The 19,703-nt window shown below is 41.0% G+C and overlaps 1 protein-coding gene across 6 annotated transcripts in view; it reads right to left on the reverse strand.

The window, feature by feature from the left end:
- The window catches only part of BRD1 (bromodomain containing 1), a 67,092-nt gene extending 47,809 nt beyond the window's left edge, over window positions 1-19,283 (reverse strand). For 2 of the 6 annotated variants that reach the window (XM_069850179.1, XM_069850153.1), the window contains exons 1-2: window positions 12,732-13,061; window positions 7,377-8,757 (exon numbers count right to left, since the gene is read on the reverse strand). In XM_069850179.1, coding sequence (XP_069706280.1) covers window positions 7,377-8,743 — 1,367 coding nt within the window. In that variant the 5' untranslated portion in view covers window positions 8,744-8,757; window positions 12,732-13,061. Of the gene's footprint in view, window positions 1-7,376; window positions 8,758-12,731; window positions 13,064-15,976; window positions 16,131-18,932 lie in introns of those variants that run through there. The other 4 variants (XM_069850169.1, XM_069850161.1, XM_069850188.1 and 1 more) reach the window with 4 other exon arrangements.
- Window positions 19,284-19,703: the final 420 nt, after the last annotated feature.

Below are 19,703 nucleotides of genomic sequence, written 5' to 3' on the forward strand. Positions count from 1 at the left end.
TGGACGCCTCACCAGGTTCCTGCTCTCTAAATTTATTGGTATTTGAAGAATATTTGATTTTAAGTAAATGTGTAGGAAGCACTTTTTCTTGCTTCACATGACTGTGAAACCAGGCATGTATTTTTCTACTTGAGTAAACAGTTTGTAAAGTTTTTCTTGGACAGGAAAGTAGAGCATGGAAGTTAGGACTTAGGAAAATGCTACATTATAGCAGTCAATGTTTCATTAGTTATAAAAGTTATTTTGTTCCTGAACCATTATGTTTGTGATCTTCTGAACTTTTGGCTAAGGAAAAAAAAAAACCCTGATAACAATCAAAAAAAAATCCCAGCCCGTTACACTGGAAAACCACATTACTCGTCTCAGGAAAATCACATGTATAGTTTTTACTTGTGCCACTATACATAATGCAGAATCATGACTTTTCCTTGAAATTACTCAAAATATTTTTCTGCACTTCTTTTTTTGTAGTAGCAATAACCATGCCACACATCATTTTGAAATCTAATATCAAAACGCTAACTTTACATGAGCAGAAGTAATAATCAAAAATCAGGTCTTTATCTCCAATAAAGAAATCTCAGTATATATCTACTGATTTTTGTTCACTCTAATTTGATTATTGAACAAAAAAACTGCCAGGAGACAGTTCTTCAGATGACATGTTCTGAAAATCATGCTTTTGTATGGCACAAGATGCAACACCCTCCAATTGCCACTGAAGAAGTCATATAACTGGTGAAACTAAGAAGTACTGCAAAATGAACACATATGAATTTTAAACTTTGTAACTGCATTATCACACCTATAACCATCACAGACCCAAACCCTCACAGGATGCACAGAACACTAATGACCCAACTTAGAGAAATTTCTAATGTATTCATTTCTGTTTTAAGCTTCTTCGTCCTGTACATACAAAATAAATATAAGATAGAAAAAAATTATATGTACAGCATGTTCCAATACACATTTTGTCAAAAGGGCATATTTAAATATAAGATAGCACTTCCATCCTCTGGATTTTTTTGGGGGGGTATCACCCCTTGGAAATCAATCACATGGCTATTAGTACCATATATACAAATATTTGCCCCACTGTTTTTACTTAAAATCAAAATCCATTTTTACAACCTATTAAGTCACACTTTCTCAAATTTCTCATTTATTACTTCTTATTTAATAAGCCAAACAGAGTCAAGACAAACTGGCTTAAAGATAAAGCTCTAAAGTTACCTCGTTACTTTTTTTTTAAATGCCACTGTGTAAAGCTAGGGAATGGTGCAATAGGTATTGCCTTGATTTAGGCAAAATTAAACTTTTTATCTAAGCAAAGAGGTCAGGACAACATCAGCAACTGTTTCTCTATGTATCAGAAGGGTTTCTAAGTAGATCAATCTTTCAAGAAATATCAGTAGACCATGGCTGCTAGCATCCCCTTCCACTTCACTAAGGCGATTCCATCATCTAATTATTTGGTACAAACATAAGGCATACCTAAATCATGCCCTCCTGTAACTAAAATAGTACAACCATACAATTGTGTGAAAGTATACATACCTGTATATTCAAGGACAAAGCTAACACATTAGCCCAGATTCATTCAACTTCCAAACTGCAACACCAGCTCTAACAGTATTTTTCAATGGCTTTTTAATACTGAATTTTAAGCGGCATTCTTTCCCCCACGTAAAAACTTTCTCAAGGTACTGAAAAAAAAAACCCAAACCCACAGTACTCCAAAAACCAGTGAAAGAAACCCTCAGAAGAAACACACACACATCATCTGTGGGAACCTCATGAAGTCCTACACCTGGGTCAGGGCAATCTGCGGTTTCAGTACACGACGGGGGAGGGCAATCTGCGGTTTCAGTACACGATGGGGGATGATGTGATTGAGAGAAGCCCTGCAGAGAAGGACTTCAGGGTGCTGGTCAATGAGAAGCTCAATACGAGCTGGCAACGTGCGCTCGCAGCCCAGAAGGCCAACTCTGTCCTCAGCTGCATCAAAAGAAGCGTGGCCAGCAGGTCGAGGGAGGTGATTCTGCCCCTCTACTCCTCTCTTGTGAGACCCCACCTGCAATCCTCAACATAAGAAGGATACGGAACTGTTGGAACAGGTCCAGAGGAGGGCTACAAGGATGATCATAGGGCTGGAGCACTTCACATATGAGGACAGGTTGAGAGAGTTGTGCTTGTTCAGCCTGGAGAAGAGAAGGCTCGGAGGAGATCCTACAGCAACCTTCCAGTACCTGAAAGGGGCCTACAGGAAAGATGGGGAGGGATGACTGTTTACAAAGGCTTCTAGTGATAAGACGATGGCGAATGGGTATAAACTGGAGAGGGGCAGATTTAGGCTAGATATAAGGAAGAATATCTTCACCATGGGAGTGGTGAGACACTGGAACTGGTTGCCCAGGGAAGTTGTGACTGCCCCATCCCTGCAGGTGTTCAATGCCAGGTTGGATGGGGTCTTGGGCAGTCTGATCTAGTGGGACGTGTCCCTGCCCATGGCAGGAGGGTTGGAACTAGATAATCTTTAACGTCCCTTCCAACCCAAACTATTCTATGATCTACGATTAAGAAGCATCATCTGTGAATGCAGACTTAACAGGTGTCTCAAAGACCGCTGTAAATGCTCCTTCTGCTTATATTGTGTTCCATCACCTTCTGTTCATTTATTGTTCTTTCATTTGACTGACAATCCAGATTCCTGTGTCGAGACAGCAAGACTACATTGAATTATTTGGCAAGGAAGTTCAGGATAGTTCAACTGGATAAACTGAAAAACAAAATGAAATACTGGTATTGTCTTAAGACACAGGAACAGAAATCCAGTTTTACCACCATAAGCAATATGCTTTCTAATAAAAGGAAACGTCAACATAGAAAAATCAGTTCATGTACAGCACATGAATGTTCATTTCTAAAGATAGCTGAAAATACTCTTATTTTAAGAGTCTTGGCAATTTTTTCTCTCAGTTATCTGTCTACTACTTATTCACTTTCCTAAGGATCTTTTATTATCTTTCAATACAATTCAACACAACTTATGCATACAACATGGAAAACTATAACACCTCATTCCTACTTATTATAGAAGTGGTGCTTTTTTTGCGTGTTTTTTTCTCTGTACAACTACTGCATTTCAATTACTTTCTTAATTTCAGACAGGGCAAATATACCATGCAGAAACAGAAGCTAAAGAAGAAAGCAAATATTTATATACTTTAAAATAACTGTTTCTACTTAACAGACCAGTACTTGCATAAATGGTATCTTAATAAAGCTGTATCTCAGTACATACTTGAAAAATATTGAAGATCAAAAATACTTTATATCACAATTTCCCCCCAAGAATATAGCCACAACATCCTAGTCTCACAACATTTTTGAAGAACACAAATATTGACACTGGCTTTACTTTTAACAAAGCAATTGCATTTTATATGCTTCTTTTAACACACAAGATCAAGAGACTACAACGGAACAATGGCATTTGTACTGAAGAATCAAGTACTCAGAAGTCAGAGAAACTAGACAGTTCTCACCAGCTAACACTGCAATTATTGTACTTTGTGTGCCCATGCCACTCACTGGATAAGACAGCTGTTATAAAGTACAAAGACAGGCAGCAACAGAGGAAAAAAAATAATCCACAAAAAATGGAGCATGGAGGCAGTACAGGATAACTAACACATGCAAGAAGCTAGAATTAGATTGTCAAGTCATTCCTAAAAGTTAGGACTTCCTAACTTGGAGACTTTGTACTTGCAATCTAAATAAAATACTTCTGGTATTTCATTAGGAAAAAGAGGTCCTTCATCTACTAGGCCAAATTCAAACATTGCACATCATCAGTGAAGTACAAATACTGCAAGAACAAATGTGCCACTCTCTTCAGGCAAAATAGCTAGTGGCAACAGAAGGCCAGTTTTCTGATAACCATTTGCCAACAGGGGAGGTACAGTCCATCCCTCCCATACAGAGGGACAGCCTAAGGCAGGGCCTTTCCCTGCTCACACCACCCCCCGAACATAAAACTGCTCTGATACTTCCCAGAAACTTGACTTTTACACTAAGTTCATTTCTGTCCTTCCAAAAAAAAAAGAAGTCTGACAAATACAAGCAACACAACATAAGCAATCTTCAACAGTTTTACATTTCAAGAAAATTTGAATGGCATTTTCTTGTAAGGAGGTAACACACCTCTGTAACCAGAAGGCCTGATGGAAATCATATATACCTACGAGGTTCTCTGGTGGTCCCATATACTATTTCAAGTGCTACACAAGTTACTAAGAAGTCAGCACTGAAAATTAAAGTCACCTTAAAGCTCTCAACATGATCTACTGCACCTCTGGAAGTGGATACTTAGGTGTAGACTTTCTTAAATACCTGGCCAAAAGGACAGATGCCCAGCCTTAAAAAAAAAAAAAAGAAACAGGGAAGCAAGTATTCATCTCCTATCGTCGATGGCTAAAAAATTCTGATCCTACCCTACACTCTTAAATCAGTAGTTCACAGATGACAGTCTGAGAGGCCATATGATTAGATTAGAAACAACCTACAGAATGATGCTATGTAAGTTAACAGCAAAAAGCTTAAGAGTACAACAGACATGTTAGAAATTCTGGTAACCTAAAAGTGCACAGCTCTCAAAATCACTCTAGTCACTAGCGCAGAAACCTGACCTACAGATAAGTTGATACAGAAATCCATGAGCTACAGAAATCAGTGTAGAAGTTATGAAGTCATGTTGTTGCACACTGGTTATTTTAATATATCCCAAACATCAGGTAAGTGTTTTAGAAAGGAGAACTACTACAAATGGTGCTACTTAAATGCTCAGTCCTTCACATGCACTCATTATCCAGGTAGGGAAATAGCGTACAAATCTTCCACTTTAAACATAAATGGCAAGAGGGTTTTCCTCAAGCTTTAACAGGCGTTCTCAGGCACTACATCTGACAAACCAGCTATATGCCAAGGAGCCGTATTATTAATGATTAAGAAAGTAAACAAACCCAAAAATCTCCATGTGTGCCTCAATTTCCAGAGATGCTGAAAACACATGCATTTCTAATTCTTTAGGAAAAAAGCATTAGTGGTTAAACACTGAGCACATATGAGTCTTCTCTGATATTTTCAATAGCTTAACCATTTTTCCTAGAGATCTCTGGAAAGGCAAATCATGTTTCAGCTCCAAGGGAAAAAGTAGCACATTAAAAAATAGATTAGAGAAAAAGGATTGTTTAAAAAAATCTAATAGTAATAATCTTTTGGGGTCTCTCTTCTCTGAAAGTTAGCAACAGCAAGAATTGCTAGAAGTACAACTGAGAACATGCATTTTAATCCTCAACTCTCACTTAGTTCATGTTTTCTTACTTTGTCTTAAAAACCAAAAACCACTACAACACTGATTAGGATTGTCCTAATTAAGACAAAACCAAATTTCTTCATACAAACTTGCCCCTCCCACAGGCAACAGTACTTATTCAAATAACAGTACTAGTTACTGTTAACTTAAGCTTTTCTGCAGTCCATCACTAAGCAATAATACCATTTCACCACGAAAATCCTACCAGAGAACAGTGCAATCAATCTGATGTCTGTAAACTTTACACAGCAACTAAAGGCTGTTTGTCAGCCAGTCACTAAGTAGCCACTAGTATTAACAGAACTTATTAAGGGAACAGACTGCAGTCTCAAAACGTGTTTATTTAGATTAATTTATCCAGCCTTAATTGTCCACTACTTGAGACCTGTGAGTCTGCTTCCAAAAAAACATGGTTTATTCATACTACTCTAAGAACCCTCTCTGTCAGAGCATTCAAAATCCTGTCACAGTACAATGAACCTACACATCATTGGTGCCTCTTCTGAGAAACTTTCCAAACTACTGTTCTTAAATTCGCAAGAATTTAATTCAAGGGGTAAACATACTTATGTTGTAAATGCCAGGAAAAAAACAAATACTCCATTAAGACAAACTTGGTTTGAGTCCCAAGAGTGCAACTTTGCATTTCTCAGCCCAGCATATTATGTCTCAAAGGTTCAACAAAGCCAAAACTATCTTTCTACCTCAGAGCTTTCCATCATTGCTCAAATCCCAGAAACAAACTATTTCTACCCCCAAAATGCATTATAACTCAATTTAACTGAAAGAAATCTGAATAGAGATGCTACTGTTCTAAGCCAGCTGAAGTTCATGCTGAGGTTTTGAACTCCTGAAATAAAGACATTAAAAAGTCTCCACTTTACTCCAATTCTGCTATTACTTATCAAAACATCAGTTGAAACGCCCCTGCTTTCTGATGCGTCACTTCACTAGCCTCACCAGATCTTGAGCCACCTGCCACCCCCCGATCACCACTGTTACAATGCAAAAATGCAGCAATTAAATGTAAAGAGCAATTTCAGTTCTGGTGTTCATGCTTTACATTTGCACTCACATCAACAAAAGCTCCCACAAGAATTGTGAAAGACAGACTAGTATCAGCCTAAACAGAACTTATGAAGTGTAAATTTGTAAGGAAAGACAAGATTACAATTAAGACCCTTTCTCACATGTATTAATTATTTTTTTGTTCAAACCCAAGTATGTTAATGAGGTTATAGGACAGTCATTTGAACACGAGGGCACATTTGTTACCAATTCCATGACTAAGAATACATCAACGAACTAACTTGCCATCACTTGACAAAAAAAAAAAAAAAAATAATCTACAAGGTACCAAATTCATCCAAGCCTCGATATACACTACTGCGCTTGCAAAAAGAAAAACCTCCTGTAAAGTTACTCTATCCCACAAGGAAAATATCTCAAGGAGGGTGTTTATGCACCGGTTACACAGATCTTGCAGTACAAATTTATACTTAATTTAGATGAGATGAACACGATTCATATACTTCACAGACAAATCCGATTTTCATTTTGGGACTCTTGGTATTGGAGAAAGAAGTTCAGATTCCTTAATTATGACTACAATTAACCTCAAGTTTGGCTGCTTTTTTAATGAGAAGATCAACTACATACACTATTTCGAATTCAGTGGTTAATTTTCAAAAGTACACATAATGACAACAACTAAGCACACCACATGACTTGGTCTGACAAAAAAAAACTCCAAAGGTTTCTGAGGACAAGACAGACCACTTGAGCACTTACCAATTTCTCTGGGAAAGTTACTGAACTTTTAATGCCATTTCACAAAAGTACAATGTGCATGATTTACATTAATCCTCCGAGTATGGCCTTTAAGGAAAGCATATCAGAAATGCACAAAACCTTCCAAGCTGGCATCTAAAAGCATTGGTTTAAAACTAAGTAGATAATTAAATAAATGCTTCTCTCAATTGGATAGTTCGCTTACCTCTGGGGGGGTATGTAAGGAGCAGATACTGTTGGCATAACTGTACAGGGTTCAACAACTGTTTTCTTGGCCTTCTTTGTCTTTTTTCTGACTTTTGATGTAGACCTAGCAGTTCTGACTGATCCCTCCTTTCTGCAAACACCGTTTTTTATTTCAGCTTCTCCATAAATATTTAGAGGTCTCCGTGTGCAACCTGGTGGAGTATGTACATCGCAATAGGCAGTCTTTTTTACAGAGAATGTCGTCCCACTGCCAGTTAGTTCTTTGACAGGTTCCATCTTCATATACAGACCAGCCTTTTGAGCACACGTCACATGGAATGCAGTATAGCAGTTTGCTTTGTGGCACTGGATGCAGGCACCAACACCTTTCTGTTTACAGAGGTAGCATGTTAACTTCCATCTGGCCGGGGGAATGTTCCTGACACCATCAATTGGCTCAATAAAAACTGTATTGGCAAATCCAACTTCTGGAATCCACAAAGCACACACCACGTGCCCCCAACGATCATCATCAGTCTTTTTAAAGGCACCTCCCTTGTTTGGGCACAGCACACAGTCTACAGGCCGAGAACGGGACTGCAGACAATGCCTGCAGAGCCACTGTCCCTCGGGTATATATGGCACCCCATAGCATTCCTGATGTACTGCTAAATTACACATATCACAAAACAGGATCACATTGCTGTTCTGACATTCACCATCCATGCATATACAACACACTGCATCCTCATCAATTAAAGACTGATGATCACCCTGTTTTTGGTTCTCACAGTAAGACTCTTTCTCAAACCTATCCATAAGGAATTCAAACATATTTTGTGAAACAACTGACACTCCATCACTTTTCCGCTTCTCATTTATTATTTCCAACCACGCATAATCTTCTTCATCCATGTCATACTCAACTTCATTATCAAGTTCTTCTGCTGACTTCTCAATGAATTTGTAATAAACTGGAGGCCTCCGAGGAGCTGAAGGGGGACTGTATTCAACAATCCGTACTTTTGGTTCTGGAAGAGGAGCTGTTGTAGCAGGTATGCCATGTGAGCTCGGAAGGGCTTCATTTTTCTTTTTCACTTTGTTATTTTTATTCCGTTTGCTTCTTAGACAAACCGGTGGTCTTTCACTGTTTTCTTTATTGCTGTTGCATTCACTCATTTCCTGTGCTGTAAGATCATCTTCTAATATAATCTCTAAAGGATCAAAGATACTGATCCTATGCAGGCGACCCTCGATTTCTATTTCAACCATTCTTTGAGCTTGAGCATACGTCAAGGTTTCTCGTGTCGGGGAGTGTTTAATACTGCATGGGGAAGAAGAATGCCTTGCTGCCGATACTCGATGGCATCTTCCTTTTCTCCTCATTTGGTAATGTTTACCTAAAATTAGAGCAACAGTTAATATCAGGGACCCCAAATATTCATATTAAAATATTAGCTTTATTAGAGCAAGAATGAACCCTTCAGTTCTACAGCTGCCAATCTACCTACTCAATTTAAAAAAAAAGTCTGTCACCTATGGACTGCTCAGATTGTTCTGTACAAATTTAACCTAATGATAAATAGATCTCCTAAACATCAGCTTCTCCAAGTGAACATAGCTATACAAAGTCCTTGATACAAAAATCCTAAAGATCTCCGCATAGGAAAAAAAAAGCACTTCAGAAGTGCCACAAGAAAAAAAAAAATTACACCTGTTACATTGTGAAAAAATCTTTAATATGTTAAGGGTGTCTGCACTTTGCATGTTTTTTCAACAGCTACAGATTACTTTCTCCAGATCTTCCCCCGAAAGAACTAATATAATCATGAAAGAAAACCACGTTTTCCCTGCATTTTTTTCCCAGTGCAATTTGAAAGAATCATGCTAATATTTCTAATTGCTACATCTACACTTAAAGCTAGAAAAACACAAGTACTTCCAAATTTGGCAAGTATGCAATTTGACAGTCCTTTACTTTTCTCCTGTCAATTCTTAGTAAGCCTATTATTTACAAAATTACAAGAATACAACTGAACTTACAATGCCCAACAGGGCCTAGTATGCACTGCAACAGGGAAACATTCCACCTGTAAAGCAGGTCCGACTTACAGAGAAAACGCATTCCTTGCATGTAACTGTGAACGTACACACACTTTTCTCCTTCAACAGATTCTTCAAGAGTTGTTTTCAGAGTAACTCAGGCAGATGAAAATCTCTCTGTCTTTAAATCTAGTCCCAAGTTCTTTAATACAATTTTCAAGTTTATTACTTACTCAAAAAGCATCGTTCCACATGCCACACAAAAAGATAGCCTTCTCCCCTGCCCACCATGAAGCACCAAGACTAGGACACGCATGTGTTTTGATAATGGAATTTCTAATGACAAGCTTCCACACTTGAGCTTTTTGCTATTTTAATACCGGGGTTTTAATCCTATGCCAGTTGAAAATATCACAAAACCAAACAACAACATCAAGTTCTACCCTCTTCTTTCCTTCTTCCTCAAAACCCAATAGTAAACAGCAAAATTCAACCTCAGCTACAGAAAAAAAACCCTCATGATCTTTAATCACTGGCTTAAAGTACTACTAGGGCCACACCGCTTCAATTCTGACCAATCAGAAATTCTGCATTTCAAGTCAGTGTTGTGTATTAGTTAAAATAATGCAACTAGTTTTAGCATATATTGCCAAAATGGCAAAGAAATACAGAGATCAAAACACAGCTATTGCTAAAGACTAGCTCTATCTATTTCAGGAAGAAGATAGCAAGGACCAGAACAATTACATAAACTATTCCATGGAGCCTGCCTTTAGCTTAGCCTACAACGTCAATCTCTAAAGTACTCCAAAGTACTGAGAGAACTCTTTTTACAGGAAGACTAAATAATTTAAGAAGCTACTGTTGTAACTAGTTCTTGAAAGAGTCTGATCTATCTGCTCCCACAAAGTGACCTTGTTTTCCCAGAGTAATTAAAAAGAGAAATCTAAGTTGTTTTTATTATTCAAGCAAGAACTGCAACGCTTATAGATCTGATTTTTACACAAATAATCCTTGACTCTTACTACTACTTCTTACAGCACAAGCACAAAATTGAACAGTCAGTGTTTAATCATTACAGACCCCTGATCTGCTATACAGAAACAACAGGAATAAAAGAAGGCTCCACCTCTCAAAGCAACTTTGGAAGAAATATTTAACAATTTAATTCTGTAAAACAACACAGGATTAAATCATACTCATTTCTTAACTGCAGAAAAAGTTTAAACCACTAAAACTGCTACAGAAGGTCCAATACCAAGAAATAACAACATTCTGATAATTTAACTGCAACTAAAAGTTAGTTCCAAGTTTCACAACCGATTTTATAATTCAGACGCCAAACACAGCATGATGACCCTGACTTCTGTTCATTACTGTGAACAAATAATGAGATTTCTCAGCTAAAACACCCTGATGTGTCAGTGTACAGGAACCTACTGCAGATCAGAACGCTTTCATTTTATGGTATTTTTTGTATTGCTCTTTAATTTAGTCATTAATCAAGGAAAACAGATCATTTACGTTATGTTTGCCTCATATAACTGCACTTCAATTCTGTCTAGACGTAAAAGTCTATTTTTTAAAAAAACAAACAAACAACATCCCTTCCTACCTCTTGGCTCATTTTGCATTCATAGTGGTTCATGTTTTGGACAAACAGTTTGGACTGCTTTGGACAAAATACTGGGGGAGGGATGAGAGGTAGCCTTCAGATACTGAAGAAATGTGCACCTTGCCCACACTTCATTATCTAACTTTAACTCAGGTTACACAGAGAAACACATTATTACTAGGTTTCGAAGATTTCTATCTCCATTCCAGAGATTTTTAAGCATGGATGCAAGCAGGCAAGGCAATAAGAACAGGAAGAAAATATTCAAAACTGCGAGTGTTCTTGCTTTAGCATTTAGGACAACTGCTGTAGAAGTCAAACAGACTGTATGGGCCAGAATGATAAAAAACCCGGTTTAGCTAACATTTCAGCACCTTACCTGTAATACTCAACGGTAAATAAAGCCAAATTAGGAAGAAATTTACAGTCAGGATTAAATGCATAATGGATACCTATCAAATACAATGCAATGAGCACAGAATTGGAGCTGGTAGTACTCTGACCAAACTTTATAGAGACTTAGTATGAACCGCTTCAGTGCTCCAGAAGCCAAAGCACTGTTTCTGTTTCTTTCCCTAAAATTCTTCTGTCTTTAGATGTCCTACCAATATTCTGGAGGAAGACCAGATTTCTGTGCAGCAAAGCCATGATCGACAATTGGTTTTGTCTTCCTAGTTAATTACCAGACACCCTTCTTCCCTCCCTCATTCCAACCCCTCCCTCAGTATCCTGCAGGAACGAAGACCACAGACCCAACTTTGAGAAAAAGGAAAATAAGATAGTTTCCATTCAATATTAAGAGAGATAGCAATTTCATTTTGCTGTTAGTGTGCTTATATACACTTCTGTTAGTACTTTTCTGTCTCTTACAACAACTCAGAGACTGCAGGAGATAATCCAGGTAAAGTTATTCACAGCTTTTCTCTCTCGGAATTACATCAGCTGCTTAGGAATAAAGTCACGGGCAGACGCCTTCCCTCACCACAACAAAAGTACACGAAGACAGCTGTTTGTGTGGAATGCACGGCACGAGGGAAAAAATGCTTTTTATCAGAGCTCAGGATAACCAAAGCCAAGAGGAAAAGTACGACACCGCATACTTCTGGATTGACAAATTCCTTTTACGATCTCTGTCCTAGCTACCCTCCTCCTCTTCAAACAAGCTGCCTTTGGCCCCCGGGTCCCCTGATCAATGCGACTGGAATTCCATTCTCTACGGACACTCTCATGCAGACCACTTGAAACAGAAAGGCACCGGAAGGCCCCTCCGGCCCGGACAATGCGGGGGAGCGGACAGCGCTCAGGGCCGCTCAGGGCCGCCGAGGGCCGGGGTCCCCGCGCCCGCCCCGCCCCGCCAGCGCTTCCCGCCCCGGAGCTCCCGCCCCCCCCCCCCCCCCGCGCGCCGATGGTTCCTGCCCGGCCCCGGCCCCGCCCGCCCCCGCCCCCCCCCCCTCCCCCACGGGAGGATGGTTCCTGCCCGGGCCCATCGCCTCCGGCCCTGCCCGAGTCACCTCCCTCCCTCCCCTCCGCGAAAATACTGGGCCCGCTAATATGGCGGCTGACAAAACAGCGCGAGCGGCGCCCTGCCCCCCGACCGCCGCGCTCCGCTTCCCCCGCGCCGCCTCGCCCGGCCCTTCCCCCCGCCGCGCTCCCTCTCGCCGCGGCGGGGCCCGGCCCCGCAGCCCACCCGCACCCAGCTCCCCCGGCTTCACTCACGCTGCGGGAGCCGCCGAGGCGCGGCTGACAGTCCTCCCGCTCCGCCGCTGCGGCCGCCGCTGCGGCCGGTTTAATGGCGGAGGAACCGCCGGGGCCGCCGCCCGGCCCCGCGTCCGGCAGCCGCGGGCGGGCGAGCGGGCGCTGAGGGGAGCCGGCGCTGCGTGCGGGGCTGCTGCCGCGGCCGGGCGCGGCGCATTCGTGAGGCGCGGCGCGGGTCGCCGTCCGGCTGCGGGCTCGGGGCCGAGAAGCTCCCCTCCCCCCTCGGCACAAACAATGCGGCTTCACCACGGCGCTGCGCCGACGGGGGGGCGGAGAGGCGGGCGCGGAGGGAAGGGACGCGAGGGCGCCAGGCGCCGCCCAGACCCGCCGCCGCCGGGCGGGGCCTGCGCGCACCGCCCCCCCCCCGCCCCCGCGCGGCAGCCGGCGCTGCGGCGGGAACGGCTCCGAACGGCGGCCGAGCGGCGCTAATCGGCTCCGCGGGGCGAGTCCGAGAGGGAGACGAGGCCGCAGAAAACGTGCCTCAAAGTTAGCTCCTGCGTAGTCTCCGGGTCGCGCTGCTGCCTGTAAGTTAACTGATCGCAGCGTTACGTTTTGCCAAGGGAAGAGGGAGTTATTGCTGCCTCTCCCCGCCAAGGGCAGCTTTTGTTGTGTATTATTTTTAGACAGCCCTATTTGACAGCTGGGAGGTTTTACTGCAGTACAGTTCTGCAAGGCAGCTGCACCTACAGGCTTAAAAAACAACTTTCAGCGGGCCCAGCCTGAAGCAAACACTTGTCTTCGCTGACCAGACAGGAGTCCTGCACGTAGTAAAAATCATGCAATCAAACGTAGGTATGATTCTTCTTACCCAGCTGCAACTACCGTACCCCGATTCACACCGAGGGTGGTGAGGCGCTGGCACAGGCTGCCCAGGGAAGCTGTGGCTGCCCCATCCCTGCAGGTGTTCAAGGCCACGTTGGATGGGGCCTTGGGCAGCCTCAGCTAGAGGGAGGCATCCCTGCCCATGGCGTGGGGGGTTGGAACTAGATCATCTTTAAGGTCCATTCCAACCCAAACCATTCTATGGTTCTATGATATACTTCACAAAGCTTCTTCAAAGTGACTTGCCAATCTATTTTTATGTTTTCTCTAGCCCTCCTGTGTTTGGTTGCCTCCAACAGCAGTTGGTCACACCATAAATTTATGACTAGATCAGAAGTACATAAACATGTCACAATTTAACTGTGAATTAAGGTCCAGAGAGCTTAAATAAACTTCACTAAGGAAATCCTGTCAAAGTGTTTTCCAACCCGTTTCTCCCCATCAGGGACCATCCTGCACACTGATCTTTTAACAAAACAGAAGCTGTTGAAACAGCTGAAATAGATCTTTAGAATCATATAGGCCTAGTAACTTCAATTTCATATATATACATATATATATACACCCCCCCCATGAACTACAGAGGCCACCCAGTCATTTGTGTACTTGCTTGTGAGGAATTACGCTGTGGTTAGATCTTTCAGACAAATCCTACCATCAGCCTCGGAACTCTTATGATATGCTGATTTAAGTTAACCTTTCTGCACTGGAATTAATCTTGTGATAGATATTGAAGAGGGAGCAGCACACTAAATCATATACATCAGTACACAAAGTATAAAAATCACTAGAAATAACAAACATTGCCAAGAAGCTAATAATAAAATCTAATTTATGATAGAAAACATGCTTTAAGTGATAATCCACGTGTATCCAACCTGCAGCTGTACAAATGCTTTAGAAGAGCAAAGTTTTCCACAGAGACCTTGATGGTGTCCATACTCTCACATCTGATACACAAGTAGGTCTGGCACTTTTCCAGATTTTGGGTGTGGTTTTTTTTTTTCTGGCATTTGGATTACATAATCCATAGTTGGACATCCCTTCAATAATGCAGCATTCCTTACTGGGATCTGTATCATTTAACTATCTTTTGTAGTTCTAACTCAAGCTTTATTCTCTTTAGTAAGCTCTACTTGCATGACTTTTTCTTGAGATTCATCTTTTAGTTCTGCCTGCCCTGGGCATAAGGCACACTTGGTAAAAATGCTCCATCCGTAAGGTGTAAGGTCTTAAACTTGATGCTGACAAAAACGGGAAGTGTCAGGCACAAAATTATTTCATTAAAAAGACAGTGGCAGCATCATTGATTCCCACAACCTATTGACCAAGGACTTGTAGCACAGCCTGAATCAATTGCAACAGCATGCTGTGGTGCCAGGAGCTGATCTCCTAACAGATTTGAAATTAAAAGCTTTAGTTCCATTTCAGCCTAACGCAGAAAGGCCCCTCTGTTCCTCAAATTCTCTACAGAATTTCAAAGAGCTGCTGAGCTTAATTTCCTGGTGCCCACACTGAAGACGTCATCTCCATCTCAAAATTACTAGCATGGAAGCAGAGTTCATCAGTTTTCTAGATCCCATCAGCTTTTCTCAGTAAGAAGGCATAAGTTTTTACTATGGACTGTCCAGGCTTTGGCACAAAATGCATGTTATTCCTTGATACAGTACCTCAGAGGAACAACACAAAAATCAGGGCGGGACCAAGACGCAGTTCAGTATTAGGAGCCTCACACTTTCAAATCATCTCATGACCTTATGGCAGGTTACCAGATCAGAATCTTAAACCCCTCCACATTAAATATTGTGGCAGTATGTTTAACCCAAGTTATTTCAAAATGCAATGTTCTGGGGTATCATCTCGGGCATGTGACCAGTCCTCAGCACGTGCTTCTGTAATCTGTTTCCTTTGCCTTTTCCATCTCACAGGTGAAGACCTGGTGCCTCAAAACTGTATTCTTTATATTTTTGGACAAGGAGGAAACAATTCTCCTGGGATGCCTTACAATTTTAAGCAAAAAATAGCTGGCCCTGTAAACCATAGTTTGATGGCAACAGGACCCTCACCACCTTTCTCGGAACTAGCTCCACATGTGCAGAGGGCCTCCATTCCAGTCCATCAGAATCTTCATACCCTTAATTGGCAGCATGAAGTTTTTATTCAAATTGCCACTGCTGACTCACCCTGCATGGAGGACTTCCACAGATGGAATATTTCTGCCTACCAGCTTTCACCTGTGCTACTTAACAAATTCTCAAGAAAAACATTTCAAGAAGGATCACGTAAGCAAACGCAAATGCTATTTTTCTGCTTCGGCATCCTCCTCTTTCCTTGCAGAATCAAAATTCATGAGATGCATTTCTATGTTGCTGAAGTGTATTCACCTACATAGTATCATCTTTGTTTTTCAGATGAACTCAGACTTGCCACAGTACTTCAACAGCTGCAGCGGTGCTGATCTTCCCTGGGAAGAAGTCTGTATGCTTCTCCCAGTCTGAACAGCCATCTGGTGAACGGACAAGCAAGAGGCAGAGCCTGCTTCAGGCATTCTTTAGAAACTGCAGGAGTCTTTCAATTTCAAGATAGGATATGGACTACCATAACATAAATGTGTGGGTCTTCCTCTTATCACGATGATAAATCTGCCTAAACTTGCTAAGTCATGTGATGCCTCTGTATGATTCGTCAAGCCCATCTATCCCTATAAAGTTTTCAAGTTTGGCTTCCTATCTATAGAGTTTACACCTTCAGACTCAACTACACACAATTAATATCCCCCCCCCCAGAATACAGTGTCGTAAGATACATTATTGTGGTCCTCACATCCTGCAAGGGGATGCTTTTTGATCTCACTTACCTCATCGGTCATGGTATACAGCACTGGCAAATACACGTGGGCCAGACTGGTTGTTGTCAGTAGATTGTTCCCAAACATCACAGAAGCAGAACAGCAGGCACTGTGGAAAAGATGCTGCAGCCCTATCAAAAGACATGTTACAGCACTGTGCTGACAAACAAAACCACAACTGTTTATGTTCAGTCTGTGAGGTGGTGTAGGGTCCCTCCACCTCTCCTGGCTAATCTTTCCAAACTACTATAGTTAATGGGAATTAAACACATCACTGATCCAACTCCTAGTTATCACTAATACTCTGGCAGAAAGGATGACTTCTAATTTCATCCTAGACTGAGTGGGATAAACGGTCCAAAGTCCTAGGTGGCAACTGCAGAATAAGGATCAATCTTTTGGCTTCAAATATGAAAGAAAAGTGTTGGCCACTTTTACTTCTACATGTTTACTGAGCATCTTTCTTGTTCTCTGGTTAGCAAGAATTGTGTGCACTTTCCTTTTCATTCCTCTGATCATGAAGTCTTAGCCATATTATGACAAAAGTGTGAGTGAAGATGAAATAATACTGGTGTTCATCCATGATCACCAACCGCTAAGTAATCAAAGTTTTTTTGCTTCTTACAGCCTCACCTTTACTTCCTGCACATGACATCTTTATCATCCTCAGAATAAAAGTGATCCTCTATAAAACTGGTAAGACAACCTTTTAGATTTCCAAAACAGTTCACGTTGATCCAAACAAGTGGTCTTCACCAAAATGTAAATTTTTAAAGAGACTGGAGGCTGTGTCAATACTTTTAATGGTACAGATGAAGGCAGAGCCCTTGCATGTATCTTCGTGAGCTGCATCTACTAAGCGGTCCTATGGAACGTTATCTATAGATAATACTTAAAAGACCATTTGACAGAATGGTCTTTAAGCTGTACAGCTGCCACGCAAAGGCTCTTATCCCATTTCCATTTAAGCATTTGTGACAACTACTGCTTGTAGTCACCTACTCCAAGAAGAGGTATGTACATTGTCACTTGCAGACAGAAAGATACGTTAAGCAGTTTGTTGAGATACACAATTGATAGGGAAACCTACTTCATGTTTTACTTAAGTCTTCCACTATCTACGTTGAACCCTTCAACATCACACGCCTTTCAGATTTTGCAGTCATAAGATGCTCCCTAGCATATGCATTTGCAACTGTTGCATGATGGAAGATGGGGCTTGAGCTCATCCCTAGAGACACTGGAAACCCCAAACTTTGATATCAGTATATACATCAAAGCATACATAAACTACACTTCAACAACAACAAAAATTCCACAAATTACAAAATGCTGCATCAAAAGCACAAAGCTTGCCCATCTACTCAGCTGTAGGTCTTCTAAATAGCAAAACTAGTATACACTGGAGACTATTTAATTGAACATAAACTTTGGAACAGAGTTATTTGCACTCATGTATAATGACATAGTTGTTTACAAAAGAGAAGACAGAACCATAAACAAGGGAATAATATTCCCCTTCTCTCCCATCATTGCCTCTTTGGCATTAATTATTCAATTCCTAGTGTTTACAATTTGGCACCTTTATTACATTCTGCATTGTAACTCCAACTGAAAAGGTCTTTAAAGGAAGCTATTCCTGCCAGATGGTAACTGCCATCAGAATAACCCTTCATAAACAAGTCACCAATTTTCTGCTTAGCTCCCAGAACTGCATCCCTGCATGATCAGATGAAAATGATTGCCAGCACAAGGGTAGCAGCAGGAAAGTAAGCCCAGAGTTTAAGAATACTCTGTCAGCATCCCTAGCTAGCCATCAAAAAAAGCTGAATGTTTAGACTAGGAGTGTCTGTCAATTCACACAGCATAACTTACTGAGCCAAGCTACGGGCAAAGACAAAATGTCAGTGGTAATGGGTAGGAATCAAAAAGCAAAACAATAATTGCTACGTGAAAAATTCTAAAAATATCATACTTGCATAGCAAAGAATTGCAAAATACTGTAGCTAAACAATTTATGTTGGATTTTTACTTCCTTTTTTTGCAAAACATGCTGAGGAAACCTTCATAGCAGATAAAGACAGAATTATAGAAAGTTAATGTAACAAAAAAAATAAAGCACCTATTTGAACTGAAGATTTTTGTCCAAGGCAGCCACAGCCGAAGGAAAACAAAGTGCTCTCTGCTATTGCATAATTGCTCATTCTTTATTTTCTGAGGAATCAATTTCATACTGTGGATCTGATGAACAAAGCCAAGTGGCCGCTGAAGTTTATGTGGCATGTATGCTAAATATATACGTGTGTACTCTCCTACGTTGAGTGTTCTTAGAAATCATACCTTTGTGATACTAAAATCCGACATCTGCATTTAGTACTTCTGACCTCTGTTTTAAGGTTTTGATCATTAAGTTGGCACCATCTAGATAGGGTCCTGGAAGAGGCTGGAGTGTATACAAGGAGAAAAAGAGATCATTTTATTAAATATATTACCTCAAGTCATACAAAAGGCAGCAATTCTTTGTTTTGGACTTGAGAACTTTTTTTTTTTTATGTAGTCTTCATGATTCCATATGGAGAATGCATCACTGATGCAGAAGTTGCCAGAGATGAAGCCAAAGGTTTGAGTGACTCAGTAAGGAAAACAATTTTACCAGAGCAAGTTTGGAAATAAATACGTTAACTGCCCAATTCTGCTAAAACAAGGTAACAGCAGCAAAACTGTTAATACTCCCAACACTGGTATCATCAATATGCTATTATAAAACATAGTATTTCCAAAGGTATAAAAATTCAGACAAACAGAACTGCATCAATTTACCACTGCAGCATTGAGGTTATCTTTACCACCAAGAAAGAAATAGCTGGACGGAAGGAAAAAAGTCAGATTAAGTTGAACAGCTCAGTGACTGGAGAGACTCTGGGACCCAGAATACAAAGCTCTGTCTGCAGCAAGTGAACATCTACAACTGTCTAATAACATGCAACATAATATCAACAGATAAATAGGTATTTTTAAGAAGTATTTCAAGTTCTGTCACAGTAGGAAGGGATACAAGGATTTAATCTAGTTTCCAACTGGTTCTAGGCTCCTCTTATAGCCTCCCTTGTAACATTCCAAGTTCAATGTGCACACCAGTATTGAGAATGACAGAGAGATGGTTACTTACAGATACTGCAGCGACATTTCCTTCTTCTCTGAACCTGTAGCAGCTGTTCACCAGAGAACCCAAACAGTTTCATTGGGAGCATGCTCTCTTAGCT

Source organism: Phaenicophaeus curvirostris, chromosome 1 (genome assembly GCF_032191515.1).
Source record: "Phaenicophaeus curvirostris isolate KB17595 chromosome 1, BPBGC_Pcur_1.0, whole genome shotgun sequence".
NCBI lineage: Eukaryota > Metazoa > Chordata > Aves > Cuculiformes > Cuculidae > Phaenicophaeus > Phaenicophaeus curvirostris.